The 27,328-nt window shown below is 39.6% G+C and overlaps 1 protein-coding gene across 3 annotated transcripts in view; it reads left to right on the top strand.

Moving 5' to 3' along the window:
* nup210 (nucleoporin 210) overlaps positions 1 to 27,328 on the top strand; it is a 70,178-nt gene that overhangs the window by 21,934 nt on the left and 20,916 nt on the right. For all 3 annotated transcript variants that reach the window (XM_077608386.1, XM_077608378.1, XM_077608394.1), the window contains exons 15-33: positions 359 to 577; positions 1,011 to 1,184; positions 2,592 to 2,784; positions 5,707 to 5,813; positions 11,044 to 11,148; positions 11,460 to 11,561; positions 11,691 to 11,819; positions 12,885 to 13,012; positions 13,089 to 13,224; positions 14,733 to 14,795; positions 15,252 to 15,431; positions 15,507 to 15,587; positions 15,719 to 15,850; positions 17,104 to 17,262; positions 17,496 to 17,587; positions 17,675 to 17,849; positions 18,583 to 18,758; positions 26,788 to 27,008; positions 27,097 to 27,233. In XM_077608386.1, coding sequence (XP_077464512.1) covers positions 359 to 577; positions 1,011 to 1,184; positions 2,592 to 2,784; positions 5,707 to 5,813; positions 11,044 to 11,148; positions 11,460 to 11,561; positions 11,691 to 11,819; positions 12,885 to 13,012; positions 13,089 to 13,224; positions 14,733 to 14,795; positions 15,252 to 15,431; positions 15,507 to 15,587; positions 15,719 to 15,850; positions 17,104 to 17,262; positions 17,496 to 17,587; positions 17,675 to 17,849; positions 18,583 to 18,758; positions 26,788 to 27,008; positions 27,097 to 27,233 — 2,709 coding nt within the window. The remainder of the gene's footprint in view (positions 1 to 358; positions 578 to 1,010; positions 1,185 to 2,591; positions 2,785 to 5,706; positions 5,814 to 11,043; positions 11,149 to 11,459; positions 11,562 to 11,690; positions 11,820 to 12,884; positions 13,013 to 13,088; positions 13,225 to 14,732; positions 14,796 to 15,251; positions 15,432 to 15,506; positions 15,588 to 15,718; positions 15,851 to 17,103; positions 17,263 to 17,495; positions 17,588 to 17,674; positions 17,850 to 18,582; positions 18,759 to 26,787; positions 27,009 to 27,096; positions 27,234 to 27,328) is intronic.

Here is a 27,328-nt window from a genome sequence, read left to right as displayed (position 1 = left end):
TTAAGTTTAAAAATGACTGAAATACTTTTTTTCTTCCTTGTTATTATACCCAGTTCGCAAGATATTTGATTCGACACACACGCGTTGCATTTTTGTTTAACTTTGCTTTGTTTAATAACTGATAGTTTGTTTGTATCAATCCATGTCATAACCCATTTGATCCCAAGTTTTCCCCCAGACATTTCAAGATCCAAACCAGGTGTAATTGGTTGCCTCCTTTATAATGATCAATAATAACAGTATTTAAAAACATAAATAGATGTTTTTAATCACTATTGTGACCGGTGGTTTAAAATGGATTAAGAAAAACAACCAGAGATGTAATTTATTAGAACAATTGTCTTATGTGATTTGGCAGGCAATTGACCCTGTAGCCGTGGCTGTAGTGACTCTGGGTTCCTCTAAAGACATGCTGTTTGAGGGGGGGCCTCGGCCTTGGGTTGTGGAGCCCTCCAAATTTTTCTGTGACTTGAACGCAGAAAATAACGAACTAGTGAGCCTTACTCTCACCAGCCCATTGTCCCGTAATTACGACCAGCACTTTGTCAGAGCAACCTGCACGGCATTGGGAGAGCAGGTAATGTTTTCATCCGTATTCACAAAATAAAGTTGTACTGTGCAATGTTATTTTTTTTCTTCGCTTGTTTGTTCACTTTTATTAGCTGTTTTATTGCACCTTGTTTATGTTGTGTGTTTATATTTTATATACCTTCCCTCATTTGCTGGTTTAAGCATAATAATGGCTGTTCTGTATTATTAATTTATGACGTATCAGCTTTGTAGAGTTGAGTACAATCTATTTTTAAAATATAATGGTGTTATTAGAATTTAGTATGGTAGGAATTTTTGACAATGTATAATTTATCGTTTTGGCATCACTAACATTCTGAAATTCACTAGAAGTATTGTGTTTATAATATTGTGCCTATTTCATTGAAAGAACTGCATCGTCCATGCTGAACCATTCTCCTAACGTATGAGCTATATAATGAGTTATCATTGTTCTGCAGATCCTTGAGGTGGTGGTCAGTAACAGGGCCAGTGTGACCAACCCTTACCCTGCTGTGGAGCGTGTATCTCTAGAATTTGTTTGTGCTGCTCCATCTCGTCTCACCCTGGTTCCTGTGTACACCATCCCACAGCTGGAATTGCCATGCCCCTTGCTGCAGTTGAACAAAAACGTGGTACACATTATTTCCTCCTCATTGATTTTAAATGACCTAAGTATTGCTATGATGGGAGAGCTGGGCGATAAAACGATAACAATCATTTTTGTCAACAACAACAATGATAATAAAAACTTTTGATAAAAATCAGATAGTTTTAAACACTAAAACGGCCAAAATGAGCAATGATGACATACAACAACGAGCTGACCGACTAAAAGACCCAAGTGAATTCTTCCCGGCGTTTTCTTTCTCTCTCTTTTTTTTTTAATGCCTCGTAAATACCTATGCATAAAGAGCCGTGACCGGACGTTTGGTCGCCGGACCCAAACAACGGGCGACCAAACGTCCGGCGACCAAAAGTCCGGTGACAAAACAAGGTAAAACAACACGGTCTATGCATCAATAAAAGCCAACAATGGCCCTGAGCAGTTTCACTGAGCGGACGTGTGAGTGTATAAGAGTTTGTATGTACATGAGTTGTCCCCTTAGGAAGGGACGTCAGTCAGGGTCTTAACAAGTTCTCCAACAAAACACAATAAAAGCATGGGGAATTTGGAGCTTTTCTTTAGCCTAATAATTAATAGGGCATTAAGTATGACTAAATAATAATTTGCAGTTTGTATTTAGGGAATTTGAGCAACAATTTTAAATGGTAATTAGCAATACCTTCCGGGCGACCAAACGTCCGGCGACCAAACGTCCGGCGACTAAAAGTCCGGCGACCAAACGGCCGAGTACCATAAAGAGCAGCCTTATTGAAAATTTCCTGAACTCACTGTCTCACTCATTTATGGACAGCCTGTCTTACTTGATATCAAGGTGTTTCCCCATTTTATGTAAATGTTCTGAAAATGTTGCCAAAATCTAAAACTTTTTAACTTGGGTTAAAATTAATAAGTTCATCAAACTTTTTTATTTAATTTAGATTTGAACTGATTCTATTTGTGAGGCTGAAAATAGTCTGCTAGGTAGATAGGTGATGTCTTCAGTTGATTATCTTATTTATTTCATATTGATTTGAAGGCACATTTATGAAAATAAAGACGCCTGTCAAAATTTCTGCAGCTTTTATTCTTTAATTTTCATAATGTAAGGAGGGAGTTGTCTTATCTTTATTGCACAACAGAACAACAAAAATACTTTTTTAAAATAATCCTATTTTACATTCTCTTTACATATCACGATAACTATCACATCTTTTTTCTTTCAATTTTGAAACTTCAAACTTCTGTGAATACGTAAATAAATTACATTCCTCATTATTCAATTATGAAAGCAACTATGTTACCTGACTTTATAATTATCGATATTGACTGAATTTTTTTTATCGTGATAACAATTTTTGTCATATCGCCCAGGTCTACATGATGGTATTGTGAAAGTGTTATGTTTTGATTCTTTTTTTTTATGTGTTGGTGTAAGGTACCAGTTTCAAATTACCGCAACTCAGTCTTGGACCTTGCAGCTTTTGATCAACAAGGGCGGAAGTTTGACAATTTCAGCTCTCTGAGCATATTGTGGGAATCAACCAAAGTGGAGTTGGCTAGTTTCGAGCCTATTTTCCCCATGACCCTTCAACTTATTGAGGATGAAAACAAACAGATGAAACTACATGGTAAACATTGTACTTTAAATAGATAGATACATAGATCTGCTCTTTTCCAGTAAGTATGACAGGATCCAAAAGACGTTCAATATGATTACAGGTCTATCGGACCACAACCTTAATAAAGCTTCCTAAAAACAGATATACATGCACCCAAAAAACATCAGAGAAGATGAGAGCACCAAAAAGCGAGATCCCAAATCTGACACAGGTGTTAAACAAAATCAATTGGCTTAATTATCTCTACCATAACCATACTAATGACAGCAGCAACACTTTCATGAACATTATCCAAGACAGTGTCTACATTCATAAAAAAAATTAAAAGAAAATCATCTAAATAGAATCACCTCCCATCGTTAAATGAAGACATACAGGCATTGATGAAAAAAAGTGACCATGCTCTCAAAACATCACTTAAAACAAAAAGGATTAATGACAGACAGACATTTACTTCTCTAAGAAACAAAGTAATAAAAGAAATTAGAACAGAAAAAAATCAAATTTCTTTATAAACATAATTAACACTGTGAAAGGGAACACAAAAGAGAGCCGGAAAAATATTTAAAAACTGGCAGGGAACACTTCAAAGCACAAACAAATAAAGGAACTACAATGGAAGGAGAAAACAATCCGTGACCCAAAGGACGTAGCCACATCTTTAAATGATTACTTTATAGACTCCATTAAAGAACGGACACCTAGCACCCCTCAAATATAATATCACCCACCACAACCACTAAACACCAATGAACCCATTCTTAATCTTAACATAGTTTTGGAGTCACAAGTTAAAAAAGCGATATCTGGCCTCAAAAGCTCCAAAGCAAAAGATGCGTTTAACATGGATGTAACATTTCTGAAATACCACAAAGAATCTCTCATAGCTCCATTAACCACTTTTGTAAACAAATCCATAAACGAGAGTCTCTTCTCTGAACCCTGGAAGTGCTCAGTTATCACACCAGTCCTCGAATCAGGGAACCACCAATTAGAAACAACTACAGACCAATAAGCATCTTTCCGGTCGTCTCAAAAGTCTTGGAAGTGATAGTAGCGGAGCAAATTGTGGATCACATTAACAGGAGTCCATACACCCTGAACAGGCTGCAATTCGGCTTTATAAAACATTATTCTAATGAAACGGCGGTTTGCTTCTAGAAAACATAAAATCAAAACTAGATAAATAAATCATTGGTGTGGTCTTTATTGATCTCAAAAGGCATTTGACACCAGCAACCTCCAGATACTGCTGACTAAACTGTCTAATTTTAATTTCTCACTAAGCACGCTAAATTGGATTGAATCATACTTATCTGTAAGATCACAGTGTGTCAGGATACAAAACACAAAATCTACTTTGCGGAATAACAGTCTTGGGGTACCGCAGGGATCAGTGCTAGGCCCATTGCTCTTCAGTCTCCACATAAATCATCTGCCAAGCTGCTGTCCTTCACCTGTCAAATGTATGGCGATAATACCGTCCTATATTTCCATGCTAAAGACAAAAAAACATGCTGCACAGGAACTCACATATACAATGACTAGCGTCAATAACTGGCTTGAAAAATCTCAACAACATTTAAACATATCTAAAACTGTCTGTATGTACTTCTCAAAAAGAGCGACAAATTACAGCGACCCCGAGACATTTGTCCAAGGAAAAACAATCAATGTAGTACAAGAATTTAAATACCTAGGAATCACTCTTGACTCTCAACTAGCCTTCAAACGACAGATAAAAAAACATGCAGAATAAAATGAAATTAAATTTTTCTAATTTTAGATTAATTACAAACAATCTAACACGAGTCAGCAAAATTATATTTTGACACAATGGTCATATCACACATGACTTACTGCCTAAGAAGTTGGTCATCGGCCTGCAAAACAACACTAAAACCAATTGAAACCATTTATAAGCAGGCTTTGAAAGTGTTGGACAGAAAGACAAAAACACACGACCACTGTCAGATATTAAAGAAACACAAATCCCTGAACTGCAACAATACTGTTAAATATGCAGATGCCACCTTAGTTTACAAAATCTTCCAACACAAAGCCCCTCCACCACTGGAAGATTTTGTACAAAAAAAATCCAACGCATCAACAAGGGCTGGTTCTAGAGGTGACTGTGTAGTTCCCTTAAAAAAGAGTGCTTTCATCTAAAGCACCTCTGTCCGTGCCGCACATACCTGGAACTTAATACCAAATAACATACGGGAACTCCCGTCTCTGAACCTCTTCACCAATCATCTTAAAGCCTGGCTGTTAGACGAACAAAATTGCGATCACGACGCTGTCTAAAATTGTGCTACGTGTATTGGTGTAGTGTGTGTTATTGTTTATCTTGTATCACCTACATAAGGGACTAAAGATGGAAATTCGCCAGCGGCTACAATCTTACATATTTACCAATTTCGTTATACGCCTCTGTGTATAATGACAATAAAGGCTTTTTTGACTTTGATATATATATTAACATGAATATAAATATGTTCATTAATATGTACGGTCCCTTATCCAATCAATCAATAATTGTGGTGTTTCCTATATATTTAGTCATTAACCTAGTTTAGGCCAGCAGTTTGCATTTAAATAATCGGACATAGGCTTTGTCATCATCATTGACTCGACAAAAGCCTAATTGTCATCATACCCAGCTGCATATGACGAAATTGGTAATGCTTCTCCATAAGGTGCGTTTTCCCGGCAAAAGACCCAAAAATAAGATAAAGGATAATAAAATAAAATACCTTAAAATGGATTTGACATATATCACCGGCAAATGCAGCAGACATGTTGATAGACCGAAATCTGGTTTCTCCAGTTGTTCGTAGTGGAGTTGAATGCTATAATTTCATTTCTCTCACTACATGATTAGCTGTATTGATTGCTTTTATGTAGCAATCTCTTTGTCATTTGTGACAGGACGGCAGACTGTTGTTGTGCATCGTCAGTCAGGGATTGCTGTCATCACTGTGACAGTGCAGGATTACCAGCTTTCACATATCAAAGCAGCCAAAATTATTCGTCAAGTAAGTGTAACATTTTTCTTCTTATCTGATAAATGATGTTATTTTTCCACTCTATATTTTTATATGTAGTCATACCTCGACTTACGAAAGTAATTGGTTCCAGAACTTTGTTCGTAACTTGAAAATTTCGTAAGTAGAGCCGTACTTTATATGTGTCAAGTTATCTCTACTTTTCTTCAAATTTTGCCCCAAACTTGAAAAGGGGCCCCGATCTTATCAACGCAGGAACAACTCAAATCCTTCCAGTTTACAATTTTATTGAAGTTTATGGTGATAGGAAGTGGTTAGGTTGAAAACCTTAAAGAAAGGGGAAAGGGAAGAAGGAAGCATGTGACGTCATTCAAGTTTCACGTTACTATGGTGATCAAAGTGTTGCTCTTGAGTTTACTAATAACATCTTGACTTTACTACAGAAAAGGAGGAGAGCGTTGAAATGATAGAGTGGAAATGCATGGGTACATTAGCTGATTGAGTAAATCAAACACAAATATTCACTTTACAGAGATAGGTCATAAGAGTAATCCAAGTTAAGGGAAAATACAAAGAATGCAACTTAAGGTTGTGAGAAGCAAATTAAGCATCAATCAGCTGGCATCTAGGTGGTACTTATTTTATCCTACCAGTTGCGTGTGATCGGGTCTGAAGGGTATTCCTTGCTCCTTTCTGCTTGTCTACTTTCAAGGCTTGAATCTGAATTTTTATATCCTGGCTCATGCCCTATGATCTTAGGCAGGAAATGAGGCGAGGTGACTTTGATTTGGGTTTTCTTTTCTGCCCCCTGTTGGCCTGGAGGAGGGGCAGGCATATCTTCTCCAAAGTTGACTTGACAATATGTAAATTCTCTAATTCGTTCCACGGTCCTCACACAACTTCCAACTAAACCCTTTAAAATTGGTCAAAGTGTCCCAATTTTGTATAAAAGATGTGAGGAAACACACAAAATGAGAGAAAATTATAGGGAAATGATTTATTCATGTCTTAAAATGAATAAAACATATGAATATGTGCCCTGCACATCGTCAAAGGTAATCGTCTTTGGATTGTCCACCCCCCCCCCCCCCCCCACCCCAAATGTCCGCCAACCAGCACTGCCAAAGGGGAACTCAAACCCAAACAGGCAAAAAGCATTGGCGATAAATAAAATGGGTGAAAAATTAGATACCAAAAAAATCATAAATTGTTAATGAAAAATATTGAAAATTCAATGTAACGTTGTTTTATGTGCATTTGATGTGTGTGCATGTGTTCGTGTCCTCTCTGTTGCCTAACGTTGGGTTCCTGACACTTGTGCACCTGTGCTTTAACACGAATAGATTTTAGATGCATGTTTATTCATTTTAATGGCTTATAAAATAATTTTGTGATCATTGTCTCTCATTTGTGTGGTTTTTCTCACATCTTTTTTTTCAATCATTCATTTTCTGAACCGCTTCATCCTCATTAGGGTTGCGGGGGTGCTGGACCCTATCCCAGCTGACTCTGGGCCAGAGGCGGCGGACACCCTGAATCGGTGGCCAACCGATCGCAGGGCACAAGGAGACAGAAAACCATACACACTCACACACCCATACCTCGGGGCAGTTTAGAGTGTCTAATGCAGTGTTTCCCAACCTTTTTTGAGCTGCGGCGAAATTTTTGCATTGAAAAAATCTCAAAAGACACCACCATGCGGCCCGCCGGCACATTTGGACCGGCCCTCTGAACAATACCAGAGACGCTATCGGATTTTTTTTCCTATTTGGCCTTGAAGACTGGGACATTTTAATCTTGTGTTTGGTTCATTGCACCCCTGCTGAGCCCACAAATCATCCCAGTGAAGCGGGGCTTCGCATTGCTTCTTTGGTGACACGCGCGGGGAGAGTGTTTCCCTTGGATGCATGCGGGCACGTCCACCGTTGCATGCACGAGCAGTGTTACCGAGACATCTGGACGATCGCAGGTGAGGGCGGAGCCCTGTGACCATCGCGGACTATTCAAGCATATTAAAACTGCAACCTGTTTGAGAACGGAATAATGGCGAAAAAGTTAGGTGAGAGAAAAATTGATTCAGAATGCAGGGTATTTAACCTGGAGTGGACAAACGATTATTTTTTTGTTCAATGCAAAGAAAAGGCTGTTTGTCTCATTTGTCAAGAGACGGTGGCGGTATTCAAAGAATACAATCTTTGCCGACACTATGAATCCCGTCACAAAGACAAGTACGATAGATTGCAAGGCCAAATACGAGCAGACAAACTCTCAAAGCGAAAAAGTGGACTACTATCTCAGCAGAACCAGGCATCCGTTCCGGCCAGCTTTTGGGTTGCTAAATTGATAGCAAGCAGCGGTAAGCCTTTCACTGACGGAGAGTTTGTTAAGAAATGTATGGATACTGTCGCGGAGGAGGTGTGTCCCGAGAAGAAAGATGCATTTAATGCCGTAAGTCTGTCGGTGAGTACAATGACCAGACGCGTTGAAGAAATCGGGAGTAATGTATATGCCCAGCTGCAGCAGAAGACGAAATAATTTGACTTTTTTTCATTAGCACTGGATGAAAGCACGGACGTGCAAGACACAGCGCAACTGCTCATTTTTATTCGTGGAGTTAGCGCAAACTTTGAGATTTGCGAGGATCTGGCAGCCCTCCAAAGTCTCAAAGGGACTACAACGGGAGAGGATATTTTTGACAAAGTGTGCCAAACCATGGAGAAGTTGGAGCTGGACTGGTCAAAGCTAGCTAGCATCACGACTGACGGGGCTCCTAGCATGGTGGCCGAAACTCGCGGTCTAATAATGGGACGCATGAACCGGGAGTTGGAAAAAAGGGGTCTCACCGCCCCGCTACGAGTCCACTGCCAAATTCACCACCAAGCACTGCTGCAAAATGTTGACGTGGGATTCTGTAATGACGGTTGTGGTGTCGTGCATAAACTTCAGAGCAAAGGGAGAAGATTGTGCATGGCACAACAGAAAGTTAATGTTCCATGGCTTTTTTTTCTATGAAGAACCCAGAGAGAGTTATTTAGTTATTATTTATTTCATAAATAGTGTTATTTATTTCCAGTTTTTTCTGTGAAGAACTCAGAGAGGGTTATTTAGTTATTATTTATTTCATTAATAGTGTTATTATATGTTTCCTGACTTTTTTTCTGTAAAGAACCTGGAAAGGGTTATTTGGTTATGTGTGGCTTTCTGGAAAACAATAAAAAAATATTAAGCTCCCCTACGATCGTCACACTTTTTCTGTTACAAACTGACACCGGCCCCCCATCAGAGAAGGGAAAAGTTATGTGGCCCTCACAAGAAAAAGTTTGGGGACCCCTGCCGTAGAACTTCCAGTTCGTGTTCGAGAAAAAGAAGCAACAAAATAACTTAAACAATTTGAATCTTGTAATAGTATCATCTATTATATAATGTTCATCATATTTTGATTTTAACCTTGTAATAGTTCAATTTTAATCTCGTTGTATTCATATTAATTTTTCTCTCTGAATATTACATTGTATGACTTCTTGCAATTTCCCGCGCCACACCTGTGGTTGAGAAACACTGGTCTAATCAGCCTACCATCCATATTTTTGGAATGTGGGAGGAAACCGGAGTTCCTGGAGGAAACCCACAGGCCCGGGGAGAACATGTAAACTCCACACTGGTTGGACTGACCTGTATTTGAACCCAGGTCCCCCACTGTAAGGGAGACGCGCTAACCACTCGCGCCACGTGTGTTGGCGTCAAGTCAGTGAATGATTTTTTCCATGAGGAAGAAATCTTAACGCTTCGAGTATGTGATATCCGGATTCCATACACCGTATGGGTATTGAGGCCCGATACGGCCATTTTGGGAGTATAGAACATTTTTGGATTTTGTCACATTATTTTTTTCTAGATAATAAATTCTGGTATCAGTATCGGCAAACCATCTTTTAAAAAAAATCAGGTCAGATCGGAAGTCAAAAAATAAATCTCGAGAGATACCATAGTATCTCAGCATGAAATCCTAGCGACATTTTGGCTCCTGACTTAAATACGCCTCTTTGTGCAATTGTGCTCGGAACTCCGCTGAAGCGGCAGTGTGAACTTGTTGGGTTAAATGTAAAGAAGCTTATTATCATTCAGAAATTATTGTAGTCTGCGTCTCTATGAGGTCTTAGTTATTACAGTAATCCCTTGAATATCACGGTTAATGTAGACCAGACATGGCAGCGATAATCGAAAAATCGCTAAGTAGGGTCACCCCTATTCTAACTTTTTTTTCTTCTTCAGTGCTGAGTACTACTAGTAAAAGTGGCTTTCGCTTACAAGTTTCAGCGTGGATTTTCACATTTTTCTGAACTTTAAAGAATAAATGTAATAATTAATAGCGGAAAACAATCGCAAAGTAGTGAATTCGCGATAAGTGAAGACGCGATAATCGAGGGATTACTGTACATGCTTTACCAATGCCCACCACCTTCCCACGATACATCTACTTCACCAAAGTCCAATCAGAGCAAAGAGTATTTAAATTAGATTCAGTCACCTGCATATTAATGAGATACCCAACATGTGCAGTAGATCCCCCAAGGACCAACTAAAGTAACTTGAAAAATAACATTCTGGGCACTTTCAATGCAAATTGTTGTGTGATCCTGGCAAAGTGTAATTCAAGGTAAAAAAGGCATTTAAGAAAAAAAACTAGGCGCTCTTTAATTTTTTTGCATTAATTTATTTTTTATTCATTTTCCAAAACGCTTGTCCTCACAAAGGTCACAGGGGTGCTGGAGCCTATTGCAGCCATCTACGGGTACCAGGTTGAGGGACAGCCAATCATAGGGCACAAGGAAACAGACAACATTCACACTCATGACTAGTGGGAATTTAGACTGTACAACCAGGCTATCCTGGATGTTTTGGGAATATGGGAAACTGGAGCACCCAGAGAAAACCCACAAAGCCTGGGGCGAATATGCAAACTCAACCCTGGAATATCTGAACCTGTGATTAAATACTTGAAAAACATTTGCACTAATATAAAAGATTTTGTTTTTGCTTTTCTGCAATTGGCCTACTGCCCATAGTTGGCTGGGATAGGTTGATGCACCCAAAACCAATCCAACCCAACCCCCCTGAGGCCCTTGTGAGGAGGATATGCAGTACAGAATAAATTTTTGTTTTATTATATACTTTTGATATACTGTACTGGCATGAATCACTTGAGATATTTAAATGTCTCTTGTATGTGTATCCTGTTGTTGCTGTTTGTTTTGGCTAGGACGACCTGTTCACCCCTGTTTCAGCGACATTGGAGCTCATATTAGTAGAAGATGTGAATGTTTTTCCTGATGTATTAACCATATACAACCACCCAGACGTGCGGGTAAGTAATTAATTTTCACTTAAGTGCCCTTTGGTGGTTTATTGATACTTTGCGGGAAACATTGTTTCATCCTAACGTGTTTGACCCAGCTCACTCTTGTCTTTGAGGACCCCTTTGCTTCATCCTTGCTCATGATGGAGATGTTTTTCCTCACATGTAGTGGACATATTACAGCTAATTTACTACATAAAATATTTTTGTGTTTATTGTGATATGGTTTGGACTAAGTGAAAGTGTATGGAATACATTTGTTTTAAACCACATTAATTTATAGTTGACCTAAAAAACTTCACTTGTGGTTTATTTTGCAGGCTAACATTGCCGTGCGAGATGGGTCAGGCCACTTTTTTGTCAACACCAGTGTCAAAGACATTGCAAATGTGGTATTGCAGGACACACAAGGAGCAGCTCAGGTATGTAGGGACATGTGGAATGTTATTTGAGTGCCTGATGAAAAGGAAATAGAAATTTTGTGCTTAGAAGGCACAAGGGATTAAATAATGATTCCCCTGCCAAGTTGAATATATCTTCCGAATTCCCAGATTAACCCCATCCAGGCAGGTGTGGTGAAAGTGATTGTTCATGATCTCTGTTTGGCGTTACCATCCACTGCCAATGCCATGGTGCATGTTTCAGACATCCTGGAGGTGAATTTAAGGGTTGTCGACAAGGTCAGTTTTGAGTCTAATAATAATTACAGTACTCATCGTGGTTATTACTGGAACCACTGTATTTAATTATCCTTATTGAAGTATGAATAACACATTTCGATTTGTGCCACAGTCACACTTTATCACCTAAGTAAGAAACACAAAAACGGAAGCATTGGTGAACATTTGGTATTTACTAACATAAATCATTTTTGTAATACTCAGGCATTTCATGATGGTGATATGTTTATTTTGTCGTAAGGTCTAATATTTATGGACTTGGTCTTATTACACGGGGTGTCCATAAAATCCCTTTACCATTTCAAAAATTTATTAAAAATGCAATTGATTCGATTTTTTAATTCAGATTTGTTCTATTGTATTCAGTGTTTATTAAAGTTTTTATCACACTGCATTTGTGTGTTTCAGGGATTCAGTTTGTGAAAGAGGCGATGTTGAATGAACCCCTACAAAATGGCTACCCCGCAAGAGAAGGCACAATCTGTCACATGATTTATTGAAACAAAATCGGATAGGCAGACTCAACAAAACTACAGAACTGAGTATGGAAGAGATCCACCATCACGTCCGTCAATTTGTGTATGGCAGGAGAAATTTATGGAGACAGGGACAGTGTTAAATAAAGGAAGACGACCAAGAACATCGTCTTTACACGATTGATGTTCTTGTTCGCCCACTTCTTCCTTTATCTAACACTGTCCCGGTCTACATAAATTTCTTGTGCCATGCACAAATTGACGGACGTGATGGTGGATTTCTTCCATACTTAGTTCTGTAGTTTTGCTGAGTCTGCCAATCTGATTTTGTTTCAATAAACCATGAGACACACCTTCTCTTGAGTGGTAGCCATTTTGTAGGGGTTCATTCAACATCACCTCTTTCACAAACAGAATCCCTGAAACACACAAATGCAGTGTAGAACAAATCTGAATAAAATATCTCATCAATTGCACTTTTAATACATTTTTGAAGTGGTTACACCCTGTGTAACATATGATATAACATCCTTTGGTTTGCCCCCCTGGTAGTTGAATCGGTGATTTCCTGAATTTGTTTCATTATTAGGTCGAGATTGGTAAATCCGTAAAATGTTATGTCAGAGTGTTGGATGATAACAAGAAGCCATTCCCAGTCAGCTATTTCCAATTCATGAAGTTAAAAGTGAAGGCAGCATCTTCAATTGTCTACTTAATGTAAGTACTATGAAATTGATATGTTGTTGTTGAAAATATGAAATGCTTCAGTCTAGATATCCTTTTTTTTTTTCAGACCAATCGCAGATTCCACAGAACAGGACAGTGCAGTTTTTCTTGTGAAAGGGGTATCTATTGGACAGACGACCTTGTCAGCTGTGATAATGGATAAAAATGAGAGAAAATTTTCATCTGTCCCTCAACAAATTGAGGTATTTTTTGTCTTGTAATTCATCATCAACAATTCAGCAATACCTTGAGATACGAGCATAATGCGTTCCAGGACTGAGCTCGTATGTCAAGTTACTCGTATCTCAAATCAAGTTTTCGCATAGAAATTAACTAAATACAAATGAATATGTTCCCACCCTCCGAAATAACACCAATAAACAGGATATTACGATGGAAAAACATATTTTTATTGGTTCAAATTCACCACCTACTCACAAAGTAACAAATACCTACCTAGTAGTTATGATCTTCATTACTAAAATGTGACATTTACTCCGTACAGGCAGACAGCTCGGACGAGAGAGAAAGAGAAAGTACAGGAGAGACTTCACGGAGGGTCTCGTGACATAAAATAAACTTTATATTTTACTTAAATGAACTCAGATTACAATACACACTTAAAAATAAGTTTTAATCTTACGTTACACTAAATTTAACCCTTCTTGTGCAATAACCGAGGCAAAGATGTTAATGTATTCCACCGTGGCTTTCGAGGTGGAACTTCCTGTTCCTCCATGCCTCAGAACCGAGTGTTCGTTTCGTCCAGTTAGATTTTTTAATTATTGAACCAGCCACGACTTGCTTTGAAGGGTTTTGCTGGTGTCAATTTTAGATGCTTGTTTTACTTTCAAGTCCATCCAGATTCCACTGGGTTTTTCGCATATTATCGACTCGGTCTCGCTATCTCCCGCTAACTTTATCTTTTATCCAAAATAAAAGAAGGCTCTTCATATCGTTATGAATGTCACTGCGCAGCTTGGAAATTATGGTTAGTCCTTTAGAAGGCTTGATATCCTTTATACCACGGGTGGCCAACTCCTTGAGAGCCGCTATCCGGTCTGCCTTCCATATCTCCCTCCACCAACACACCTGAATCAAATAATCGGTATCAAGATTCTGGACAGCTTGCTGATGAATGGAATATTTGATTCAGGTGTGGTAAAGGAGGGAGATATAAAAAACTGACCGGATAGCGGCTCTCGAGGACCAGAGTTGGCCACCCCTGCTCTATACCATCTTTTTGCTTAAGGATGGTACATATTGTCGAAGTACTCCTCTCGTATTGGCAAGCCAGCTCAGTCACGCGTCCACGACTCATGTTTTCGATGATTTTGTGCTTAATATCGATTGTCATTATACACTTTTTCTTTCCACTACCCTTCATTGCACCGGCTTGCTTAGGGCCCATTGTTTTTCCCTTAATTCTGCACTGATTAACGCAAAAAATGCAACCTGTACGCCCGGTGCTCGTGGATATCTTTCGCGAGGGAGATATGGCGAGAAAAACAGTGCGCTGTGATCATAAGCAGCCTCTTGCGGACTCGGCCAACAGGTTGTCTCCTATGCTTGTTTCTCAAATTTGTCTCGTATCTCAAGGCAAATATTTGTTCGGAATTTTCCTCATATCTCAAATTTCTTGTATGTTGGGGCACTCGTATTTCTAGGTATTACTGTACATTCAAACTCTTTGTTAACTTTTTGTTGATAGGTATTTCCACCCTTCAAACTCCTCCCCAGGAAAATGACTCTGCTTATTGGAGCAATGATGCAGGTGCATGTGTGTGTGTGTGTGTCTCTATGTGCAGTACTAGTGCTTTTTTGTAATTAATCCTCTACTGATGTTTGAAATGACAACAGGAAGTTTATTTCGTTCACTGTCTGTCATCCAAATGGAAGCATTGCCAGGCTTTCTCTTTAAAACAACATTGCCCTCATTGATGTCCACCCAGATTGTCTTTCAGTGCACTGTTATGCTCATTAAAAAGCATTTCTACCTAATCCCGGTGCCATCTAATTACCCAATATTACAGTGTGCTAAAGTGATGTACAAGTTCAGAAAGTTGTTAAATGTTAATCAATTGATTTCCGCTTCCAATTATATCATTGTAAAGTTAACAGCCTTAATTATCTCAGAATATTTTGGCCACAGCATTACGCTTGTATTATTTTTACATAACAAAATATCTATAGAGATAAACTAATTTTTCTGTCCAAACTTTTTTTCTAGATCACATCTGAGGGTGGCCCTCAGCCTCAGTCCAATATTCTCTTTTCAATTTCTAGTGAGGCCATTGCTTCTGTAAATGGGATTGGCCATGTCAAGGGTATGACCATTGGAAATGTCACTGTGATAGGATTCATACAAGCTGTCGATGCAGAAACTGGAAAGATGGTTGTTGTGTCGAAGGTAAATAACATGATGTGGTGCTCTGAGTTTTCTTTGAACAGATAAAATTTCTAATTACAATTCTTCTGTCTTTAGGACCAAGTAGAAGTTGAGGTCGTGCGTTTGACTGCCATTCGAATTAGGGCACCCATTACACGAATGAAGACAGGAGCGCAGGTACAACATTTGCTGTTTTTGTTTAAAATATTTTTTGATTTTAATTTTTAAGTAATCCTAGTTTCACTGCAAAAAACATTTTACAATATAGTTGGTTTTGACCTTAAATTATATCTCATTACCTCCTGTAGATGCCTGTGTATGTAATGGGTTTGACAAACAGTCAAACTCCCTTCACCTTTGCTAATGCTGTGCCTGAACTTAGCTTCCATTGGTCCACCACCAAAAGGGACATCATCGATGTTAAGTCGAGGCACTCGATGGTATGTAAATTACATTGAGTTGTGAATTGTTTGGGATTCTTTGAGTACTTGAAATGCTTTGCTGCATGCTGCGCCTGCATATCTAGTAATGTAGTTCTGTTGTCTAGTGTCAGTGTTTCCCAACCAGTGTGTCGCGAGGGATGCTCAGGTGTGCCGCGGGAAATTACAAGAAATCATACACCGTAATAATCCGAGAGAGTGTTAGGATTGGGTTCATATTGTTATTTCACTGTTTCCTCTGTGTCTGCTTATGTTTGTTTCCCTACTCTTGTTTGTCCCTCCTGTCTTGCCGTTTCTAATGCGCAGCTGCGTGAGAGGAACGGCAAGACAGGAAGGACAAACAAGAGTAGGGAAACGAACATCAGACACGGAGGAAACTTAAATAACAATGTGAACTCGATCCTAACAGAGAGAAATCTCAATACTAAGAGATTAAAATCGAACTATTACAAGGTTAAAATTGAAATATGAAATCATAGATTGCACCTTGACAAGATTCAAATCGTAATTTTATGAGTTTGAAGTCGTTTTATGGAAAGTAAACCAGAAGCTCTTTGGTTTTCCAGGCTTCAAGTTTTGTCAACGTTAAATCTGTGTGAGCACAAAACGGCTCTTCTCGTAATGTTAGGTGGTTGAAGTAATATTGGGAGGAAAAAAGTCGTAATATTACGAGATTTAAGTCGTTTTCCTGTTTTTACATTACGTGAACTGGAAGTTGTTTAGTTTCAGGGGCATCAACTTTTGCCGACGTAAAGTCTCTGAGCACATGACTTTTGCGTAATATTGGGAGAAAAATTCAAAAATTAAAATAAGGTTTAAAAACGTTGCATTAATTATTTTAACATCAGTCGAACTGAAAGCTGTTCGGGGTCTACGAACATCAACATTGATGACGTTAGATCGGTGTGAAAAAAATTGATTTTGGGAATAATTTGGGTGGGATTATTTAATTCCTGATAATAGAACTTTTAATGAGAATGACTTTATAATGTTAATATAGGTGACATTGTTTTAAATTAATATAAATAATAAATAATAATAAAAATAAAATCATAAAAAGATATAAATAATATATAAAAAAATAAATAAATTAAAAAAATAATATAAAGAAGATTTTCAGGTAGTGGCGTTCCTTGAGATTTTTTCAATGCAAAAAGTGTGCCGCAGTTCAAAAAAGGTTGTGAAACACTGGTCTAGATATATAGTTGGTCACGATTCAGCTTTTATTTAATTTTGCCATTTGGAACTCTTAGGCTAATGTGGAGCTCAACTCAGAACACAATTTCGGTATGAGTGTGACTGGTCAGACAAGAGGGCGGACTGGGCTCAAAGTTGTCCTCAAAGTTGTTGAATCTGCCGCTGGTCAACTTTCTGGTAATCTTTTAGAGCTCAAAGATGAAATCCAAATCCAGGTAAATCTGATTTTAGATGTATAATTCAATGCAATCTGAGCTAATTATTGTGAAGACAAGATTTAAACCTGAGAGTCTGCATAGCTGTAACATTATTATTCTTTGCAGAATAGCTGAAGTTAACTTTGTGAAAGAAAGGAAAATGCACCAAACTTGCGTGACACTGTGACGTGCTAATCATTACATAATGCTAATCATTTAGAGCATTGCTAATAATTTGTATTTTAATCAAGGTCTACGACAAGCTTCACATGCTTAATCCCATAGTCGAGGCTGGAGATATACTCATGGCTCCAAACTCAGCCCTAAAACTCCAAACAAGCAGGTGATTCCTTATACAGATTTTATCTTATTTCTTAATTACATACAGAAAAAAAATGCTCTAAATTTTTCAATTTTTTATGTGAACAAGGGATGGCGTGGGTGTACTGTCATACAAGATCCTGGATGCCGTTAACCGAGTTGCTGTAGCTCAAGTTGACAATAAGGGCCTCCTCTCCTCTGGCCCACTCACAGGCATTTCCTCATTGCTTGTCACCTCACAAGAGTCCTTTGGTGTCAATCAAACTCTCATCATTGCAGTGAAGGTCAGGCATCTTTTTTATACTGGAGGAGGGCTCCAGAGCTCATTCACTTTTTTTGTGATTTTTTTTTTTTGTCAAGACACTCACTAAAATTAGTACTTCAACCAAATTTAGTAGGTGTATTCAGGGGATGTGTACCTCATCGAAGCCCAATTTTATTTTTGTATGATGGCTGAATAATCCGATTAATTGCAGAATTAAAATTAAATAACATTTAAAATACTCCTGGATTTATCACAATAAACGTTGGTAGGTATATAGGAATATATACTCATTGATTATCAGACTCTGATTGAGTTCTTTTCTTTCGGAAAAATTATTTAGATTCATCCATTGCGGATTTATTGTTGCCTGTATGTTCCGAGTTAGTCAGCTAGTCATCCATACTTGTCTCTTGTGCTTATCATTTTTCTGGGATGATGAGACATTTAAGGACTGAACCGGGTGACCGTGATTCATTTTGAACTTGAGTTTTCCAATGCCAGCCATTAGTGTCATCATGAAATATCCTGTTCATCTATTTTTTTTTATTCCAAGAGAACTGTATTATAACATGCATTTAATCATACCAGTGATGGATTGGTAGATATATAAAATTGCAATAAACATACATACACACATTCATTCATTCATTCATTTTAGCTTATCAACCTGCTAAAAAAAATTAGGAACAGTCGTACAAGGTCTTATGGCGACATTGTCCCTGAGCTTAACACCTACCATCTTCATCCCTCAGGTGGTGCCTGTGTTTTATATGCGCTTCAGTACCAGTCCGGAGCTGCATACGTACTCCAGGGAGAGCCTGAAAGCCTTTCCTTTAGGCATAGTGCTCACCTTCACTGTTCATTTTCATGCTAGCACTGGAGAGGCCCTGCACAGCTACAACAGCCATCTCACCTTTTCCACTAACAGGTCAGTTGCCACTCCACATCCCGATGCTATTAAATATCTTGGTGGTATTCACAGAGGAGGTTTGTGCCAAACCCATTGATGCATGTTTAACTGAAGAGTATTGCGTACTATGCGCCAACTCCGAACAACCATGGACAATAAAAATAATAGGGTCATGTTGACTGTCATTGATTCATTCATTCATCTACCATACCGCGCATCCTCGAAAGGGTTACGGAGGTTGCTGGAGCCTAACCCTGCTGACTTGAGGCAAAAGGCAGACTACACCCTAGACTAGTCACCAGTCGTTCATAGGGCACACAGAGAGACAAACAACCATACGCACTCACAATCATACCACCACCAGCAGGAATCAGGCCAGGCCCTGACCGCAGCGAAGTCAGACAAGTGAACCCCTACACCACGAGTTGGCTGTCATGTTGACTTATTGAGTTTAATTTATCTTCACACTGACTTGGTGTGATTATCAGTAATAAAGTGTGCATACAGTGCCGTGAAAAATACTTGCCCCATTCCTGATTTCTGTTTTTTGCATATTTATCATGCACAGTTTCAGACTATCAAATCAATTTTCACATGACACAGTGACACCCCAAGGACAGAGAAAATACAGTTTCTAAATGATGATTTTATTTACCAAGGCAGAAAAAAATATAAACTGGTCTGGCCCTCTGTCAAAAAGTAATTGCCCCCTTTTGTTAAGTCACAAAATAACTGTGACTAATCACAATTGCAGGAAAGCTGAGTTCAATTTCACTATCAGTGTGGAAAAGGTTACAAAGCCATTTCCAAGGCTTTGGGGATCCAGCAAACCACTGTTAGAGCCATTATCCATAAATAAAGAGAACTGGGAACAGTGGCAAACCTTCCGCGGCGTGGACGGCCAGCTAAAATTGCTCCAAGAGTGCGACGATGTTTTTTCCAGGAGGTCACAAAAGAACCTAGAAAAACATTGAAAGAACTGTAGGCCCTGCTGGCCTCAGTTAAGGTCAATGTCCATGACTCTACTATAAGAAAAAACACTGGCAAAAGCTGACATCCATGGTTCTAAGGCGAAAACCATTGCTGTCCAAAAAGAATATAAAGCCTCTTCTTACGTTTGTCAAAAAAACATCTTGATGATCCTCCACACTTTTGGAAGAACATTCTGTGGACTCATGAGTCAAAAGTTTTTTTCTGGGGCTGCTTCGCTGACTCAGGACCAGGACGGCTTGCTGTAATTGATGCAAGAATGAATTCTGCTGTCTACCAGCAAATTTTGAAGGGATACATCCTGCCCTCAGTTCGTGTGCTCCACCTCCAGCATTCTTGGGGGATGCTGCTTGACAACGATCCAAAGCTAACCAAAGTTAAGGTTTTGAGTGGCCAAGTCCAAGTCTGGATTTAATTCCTATTTAAATGCTGTGGTGTGTTCTGAAACGGGCTGTTCATGCTAGAAAACCCTCTAATGTAGCAAAATTGAAACAATTCTGCACAGAAGAGTGGGCCAAAATTCCTCCAAATCGTTGTGAAAGACTCCTCACAAATTACCGTAAACACTTGATATAAGTTATTGTCGCCAAAGTTGGCAGAACCGGTTATTAGGTTAAGGGGGAAATTGCTTTTTCACAGAGGGCCAGACAAGTTTGTAATTTTTCTTCTTCCTTGGTAAATAAAATCATTTAGAAACCGTATTTTCCATTTCCTTGGGTTGTCTCTATCACAAATTGGTTTGATGAACTCAAAACTTTTGTGTGTGATAAATATGCATATAACACAGAAATCATGAAGGGGTAAATACTTTTTCATGGCACTGTACATCAAACTTATTTTAATTGAATTCCTAATGAGTTGTAGGAATTCCATTGAATTGTCAATGTTTATTTTAAGTCCACACTATTTTCCGCACTATAAGGCGCACCTAAAAGCCTTAATTTTCTTCAAAAGCTGACCGTGCGCCTTATAATCCGGTGCGCCTTATATATAGATCAATACCGAGCCGCAACTACGGCAAGCAGCCGCCGACTCCATTTCCCCCGTAGAAGTAGTGCGCGGTGCATGCTGGGATATATAGTTCGTCAATCCACCCGGAATGACGGCGAGCACTCTAATTCAGTGCTCACTGTCATTCAGGGTGGATTTACAAAGTACTCCAGCCGCTAGATGTTGCCGTCAACAGCATTCAAAGCTAGACTGAACTGCGTGGGAGCAGTGGATGACAGGCAGGAATTGCTGACTCGATAAATGACGACTTTGATGAGACGGAGTGTGGACGTGTTGGATGCCGCATTCGCCCAGCTGTTCAACATGAGTTATTATGCTATTGCTCTGTCATGAAAATACTTATACTTTACCTCGGAGAAAATAATAAAACAGTTGTTTATTCATGTTGGGAGTGAATGTTGTCAGAAAGCTGATTTGTAATCTATTAATAAAGTTTGGCTAACCTTTCTGATTTTGTTGACATTCCCTTAGCTCAGTACCGTCTAGTGGATGCATATTAACGTAAACCCAGCCTCTACTCTCGTGCCTTATAATGTGGTGCGCCTTATACAGTGGTACCTTGAAATACGAGCTTAATGCTTTCCGGGACTGAGCTCGTATGCCGATTTATTCGTATCTCAAAACAACGTTTCCCATAGAAATGAACTAAAAACAAAATAATTAGTTCTAACCCTCTGAAAAAACACAAAATAACAGGATATTGGAATGGAAAAACATTTTTATTTGTTCTAATTCGCCATCTATTAACATTAACATTACGATAGAGACACTCAAAAACATGTTTAATCTAACCTTACACTAAACTTATTTCTAATTTTGTTTAAAAGATGGGAAAAAGCCTTTCTTCTCCTGGGTTGGCTCTATTTGCCCCGCCTCCACCCTTACCTTCAGCTGCAGTTTTTAAAAGGAACCTATCAAGGGTTGTTTGCTTTCGTCTTCCCTTCAAAATATTCCGGAAATGATGCACACAAATGTCCTCACAATAGGATAACGCACGACCACTTGCCAACGAGAAGTCATATACAGTGGTACCTCGTCATACGACCGCTCGTCATACAAAATGCTCGTCTTACGGGGGAAATTTCGATCTAATAATTCGCCCGTGATGCGGTCAAAAGTTCGTGATGCGACCAAGCCAGGTGGCCATGGCATTTTTTTTTTGCATATCTTTCGTGTATAACAATATTTACGAGTACCGGATGAGTTATTCAGACCAGGAAACGCACAACGCGCATGCGCGGTGAAAAGAGGGCTTTCTGGGTAATGAAGTATACTCGTGCACACAACGCTGACAGGCAATGGCACTCAGAACTTTACCCACAATCAATACGTGGGTAAGCTCAGCTGCTGAATTTCCTGTTATTTTTATCTAATACGAGGAGTATTATATTACTCGAGAAGTCGTTGGCTGCTCATAAGAACATCAGGGGCACTGGCTCGCAACAGCATCCCCGGTAGCAACTCCATCATAGGCGCCGTTCGAGGGGATGCGAACACAGATGCTACAAGCTAAAAGGGAGCCGGTAGCCAGCGCCCCCGAAGCTCCCATGAGCAGCGGAGCGATCGCTGATAAAGGACTGCTGCTCGTTGGCTGCTCATAAGAACATCAGGGGCACTGGCTCGCAACTCCCCGCAATAGCAACCACAGTAGCAACTCTATCATAGGCGCCGTTCGAAGGGATGCGACCACAGATGCTACAAGCTAAAAGGAGCCGCTAGCCAGCGCCCCCGAAGCTCCCATGAGCAGCGGAGCGATCGCTGATAAAAGACTGCTGCTCGTTGGCTGCTCATAAGAACATCAGGGGCACTGGCTCGCAACTCCCCGCAATAGCAACCACAGTAGCAACTCTATCATAGGCGCCGTTCGAGGGGATGCGACCACAGATGCTACAAGCTAAAAGGAGCCGCTAGCCAGCGCCCCCGAAGCTCCCATGAGCAGCGGAGCGATCGCTGATAAAAGACTGCTGCTCGTTGGCAAGTGGTCGTGCGTTATCCGATTCTGAGGACATTTGTGTGGATCATTTTCGGAATATTTTGAAGGGAATAGTACGACATCAAACAGCCCATCGATAGCGAACGTGAGGGTGGAGTGTTTGTTCCGTTTACGAGTGCGTTGTGTGGAGAGAAAAAAAACGAAGCCCCCGCCCCTTTTGTGCCCCTCTCCCCTCGGCGAAATCCACCCAATTTTAGTTAGATTAAACACTTTATTTATATTAAACCACTAGTTATGTGTTACTTTGTTAATAGATGGGGAATTAGAAGAAATAAAACATTTTTCCAATCCAATATCCTGTTTTTGGTGTTTTTTCAGAGGGCTGGAACGAATTAATTTTTTTCCCATTCATTTCAATGGGAAACGTCCGCTCGAGTTACGAGAACCTCATCATACGATCTCAGTCTCGGAACGGATTACGCTCGTATGTCGAGGTACCACTGTAGTCTTGAATTAGCGATCGCTCCGCCAACGGGAGCTAACATGCTAACGGGGGGAAACAGGAAATGCAACCTCCTAGCCACGTGTTGATTGTGGGTAATGAAGTTTTATTCTGAGAAAGGGTGCCATTGGCAATCGGTGTTGTGTGCACGAGCATACTTCATTACCCGGAAAGCCCCCTTTTTGCCCGCGCATGCGCGTTGTGCGTTTCCTGTTCCATGTGTAGGCGAAAGAAACCGTTCAGTGCTCGTAGATATCTGTAATACACGAAAGAGATGCGGCAAAAAAAGACTACAATGATAAACAGCCTCATGTCATGGCCACCTGGCTTGGTCGCATTTTGATCGTATCGCGGGCGAATTATTCGATCGACATTTTCGTCATACCACGAGCATGTCGTACCACGAGCTGATCGTAGGTCGAGGTACCAATGTATAAGGAGAAGCATCCTACTGGCGACCACACTAATTTGGTGCTGGCCGTCATTTTGGCTGTATTTACAAAAGAAATCCTGCCGCTAAATGTTGGCGTCAACAGAGCATTCAAAGCTAGACTGTGAACTATGTATTTATATTATATATTATAACTCGGAGCTTGCCGTCATTCCCGGAGGCTTAAGAACTACAACCGCGGGACCCAGCGTTTTGGAAGACTCATTTGGGCAATTGTTTAATTCGGACACAGAAAATGAGGGCTTTGATGGATTTGTGGGTGATGATGACGTGAGTAAGTTGTAAAATGTCTAAATAAAGTACAACCGAACTCAGTTTTGCTTCCGTTGCCTTTTTAAAGCGTGTTTTTAGCGTGTGGGTGTTGCGCGCAAGAACTCTATATCCCAGCAGTCACTGCGCACCGGAACCCGGAAATAAGCTGCTTCCGGTAGCCAGCGCTATTGCGTTTCGATGTTCATCCATATATAATATATATGCGTCTAATGAAATGGTGCGTGCTTTGTGTGTCTAAAATACAGAAATAGCACTCGTTACTGACACTGCGGCGTAAAATACGATGCGCCAAATAGGCGTGAAAATACGGTATAAGGAGTCCCACAGATGCATAACTTGTTGCAATTCATTAATTCCTTTACCGTACCGCATATTGTCAGAAGGGTCACGGCACGAAGGGAGCCTATCCCAGCCAATTTTCGGCACAAGCTGGTCACCCTCTGAATTGGTTGCCAGCGAATTGCAGGATAACCAATCACGCTTACACTCATACCTAGGGGCAATTTAGAGTTTTCAACCAGCCTCCCATGTATATTTTTTGGATGTTGGAGTAAACCAAAATACCCGGCCGGACAAAATCAGTGCAGAACCCTCGATCTCAGAACTGTGAGGTGGACGTGCCACCGTCCATAACTATTGAAATTGTGCAACAAAAAACATTTTTTGTAGCAGTTTGGCTCTGCATAATTGAAACGAATGAAGCTTCATCAGGGAAAGATTTTGGCAGGGGTCATATGAGTTAGTGGAAAACAGCAATTGAGACTTTTAGTGCTGTGTGTCGGCATACAAAATTAAACATGGGTCAGAGACAATAACTCTGGGAAAAAAATGATGCCGCAGCAATTCTACCATACTACTGAATGGTAAATATCTTAAATTTATGTCTCTCGAATCTACACAACAGCAAGCATAGCAAAATACAAATAATTAATCATCGTAGAATATTAAAATCTGTTTATTTTTTTTACTTTCTTTTACACTTGCTCAATGCAGTCTTCAGTAAAAAAAAATTGATCAAAAAACACAATACTCACCGGGTCCACTCTGCTTTGTGCTCAATACACTCGACTCTCACCGCTTGGCCTGACTGAAAATTATAGAGCCTTAGTTCCACAGTGTTTATGTTGGAGTAAATTCCTGCTCAACATGTATTACTCCTGTTTCATTCACAACACGAAATAACGATTGTTCCGGATTTTTTTGCTTGGAAAAAAAAAATGAAACACTGGCATACTACTCGGATGAGGGCACTATCCATGAAAAAGCCTCTCATTTCATACATGACTTTGTTTCCTCACACTGGCATTATGGCTAACAGTGGAAGATTTCAATTGGGATACATTTTTGTTTCTTTGGTTTAACAATAGAAGTACTATGGGTTGTGGCCCAGTGCAGTCCAATCTATCGAAATTGGTAAAGTACCCCCTGAGGTGACAGTGAGACTTTTAATGCCTTTTACCGCTTTATCAAACCCTGCACATGCAGGTAATGGAGAGATAATAAAAGGAAACTAGCCTCCCTCAACTGGTTTTATTTTTGCAGCAGGTTTTATACCCTGTGAGGCAAGTCCTAATGAATTGAGCTGCTGTTACCTCACTCGTAAAAAAGTTAAAATGTACATACATTCTAATTTAATAAAATTCTTTTGGCACATTGATTTTGTGTTGCCGTGTGGTGGCGCTTTGTTACCTATTATAAGTGAGTACAAATGGATATAAATGAGAGCCCAAGCATCTAACGGCCAGTTGAAAGCATTTAATCAAAACACTATTTGCTGGAACAAGCGAGCGGGTTGGCATGACTCCGTGGTAGAGCTGTTTTTCCCCAACCTAGCGGTTGTGGATGCGATTACCCAACCTAGCGACCTTCCCTAGAATAGGATACTGAACCCAAAGTTACTCCTGATGCTGCATTTTGAGTAGGTAAATGAGTATATCGTGGTAATGCACTTTGAGATGCCTTCAAGGTAGAAGAGCGCAGGGCTCCTCCACAAGACTATTAAGACTTTTAACCTTTAATTTTTTGACCGATATTTCATAAAGTGGTATTCACTTAATATTGCATTTAACCGAATTTAAAAATAAAAAAATCTACAAGAGCTACTTTGTAGTTTTACATTCTAAACAATGGTTTTAAACCCTACAATGGTTTGGGCCATGACAGACACTCCATATGATTCACAAAGTCAATTTACTAGGGTTTTTCTGCAACATGGATTCACTAAGAGTCGTTTCCACCTCAGTTACAGAGTGAGTGACTTGAATGAATAGGAGTATTTGGTAGGGAAGTGAAGTCTGTGACGGCATCTTCTTCACACTTCACCTTAATTTGATTCTATTTCAATGCACTCAGGGTGCTGATATTCACTTTTAGGAGAAACCAATCAAAATCAGAGTCATACAAGGCGGGTACTCTTGAGACAAAATAAATAAATAAAAAATACCCTCTGATTAAATTGTTTCAAAATCCGCTACAACACAATAGCATTTGACATGTATTTAATCTGGTTGTAGTTAGAGCAAGACACTTTTAGCAGAAAAGCTGCAAAATTGATACAATTGATTGTTTTTTTCTTTTTCACCAGAGATTTTGGTCAATGAATTTGATTGAGACTTTCACTGAAAGTATATATGCCTAATGCCATCTGACTGAAGTTGGGTGGTTTTACTTTTTTCAGGCAATAGTCCAATCTATGCTTTAGAAGTGAGTTATTTTTTCAGTCAGACAACCAAAGACAACACCTCGTGTAATCATACACCTATATTAATAAATGATTCATATGTTAAAATGAATCTCCCAGGAACGGCAACACATTTGCAACAAGTATACTTATGTTTTAAAGATTTATTTATTGAAGTAAATTCATAATTTCGCTCGTGTTTGTCAGGGATGATGTGGTGCAGGTTGGATCTGGCCATGATAACAATACCTTGACAGTAAGAACAGTCAACGCAGGCCTCACGCTGCTGTCTGTGCATGACAGTGAAAACACTGTTGTGGCGGACTACATTCCGCTTCCCGTTGAGCATGCCATCCAGCCAGGAGAGCCCCAGACGCTGGTGGTAGGTGACGTCATTTGCTTTACTGCTCAGCTGGCCACTCAAGATGGTAAGCGACTTAAATTATAGAATTGTAGAAGCTCAATTTCAGTCTGACATCTTGGCAATGTTTTTCCATTTACTACTCTTCTCGGTAGGAGGCCATGGTACTTGGAGTTCCTCAGCCAATGCCGTGCTCCAGATTGACTCTAAAACTGGTGCAGCCGTAGCCAGAGATGATGGGACTGCTACTGTGTACTATGAGATACCTGGTGTTTTAAAAACATACAGAGAGGTACAGAATAATATTGTGACGTTACCTACTAATTTAGGTTGTTAAAATTCACCGAGATATGTATTCCTTAATTATTTTTATTAACCCCTGGAAGG

This window comes from Stigmatopora argus, chromosome 1, assembly GCF_051989625.1.
Source record: "Stigmatopora argus isolate UIUO_Sarg chromosome 1, RoL_Sarg_1.0, whole genome shotgun sequence".
In the NCBI taxonomy this organism is placed as follows: domain Eukaryota; kingdom Metazoa; phylum Chordata; class Actinopteri; order Syngnathiformes; family Syngnathidae; genus Stigmatopora; species Stigmatopora argus.
This window is presented reverse-complemented; position numbering and strand designations above follow the sequence as displayed.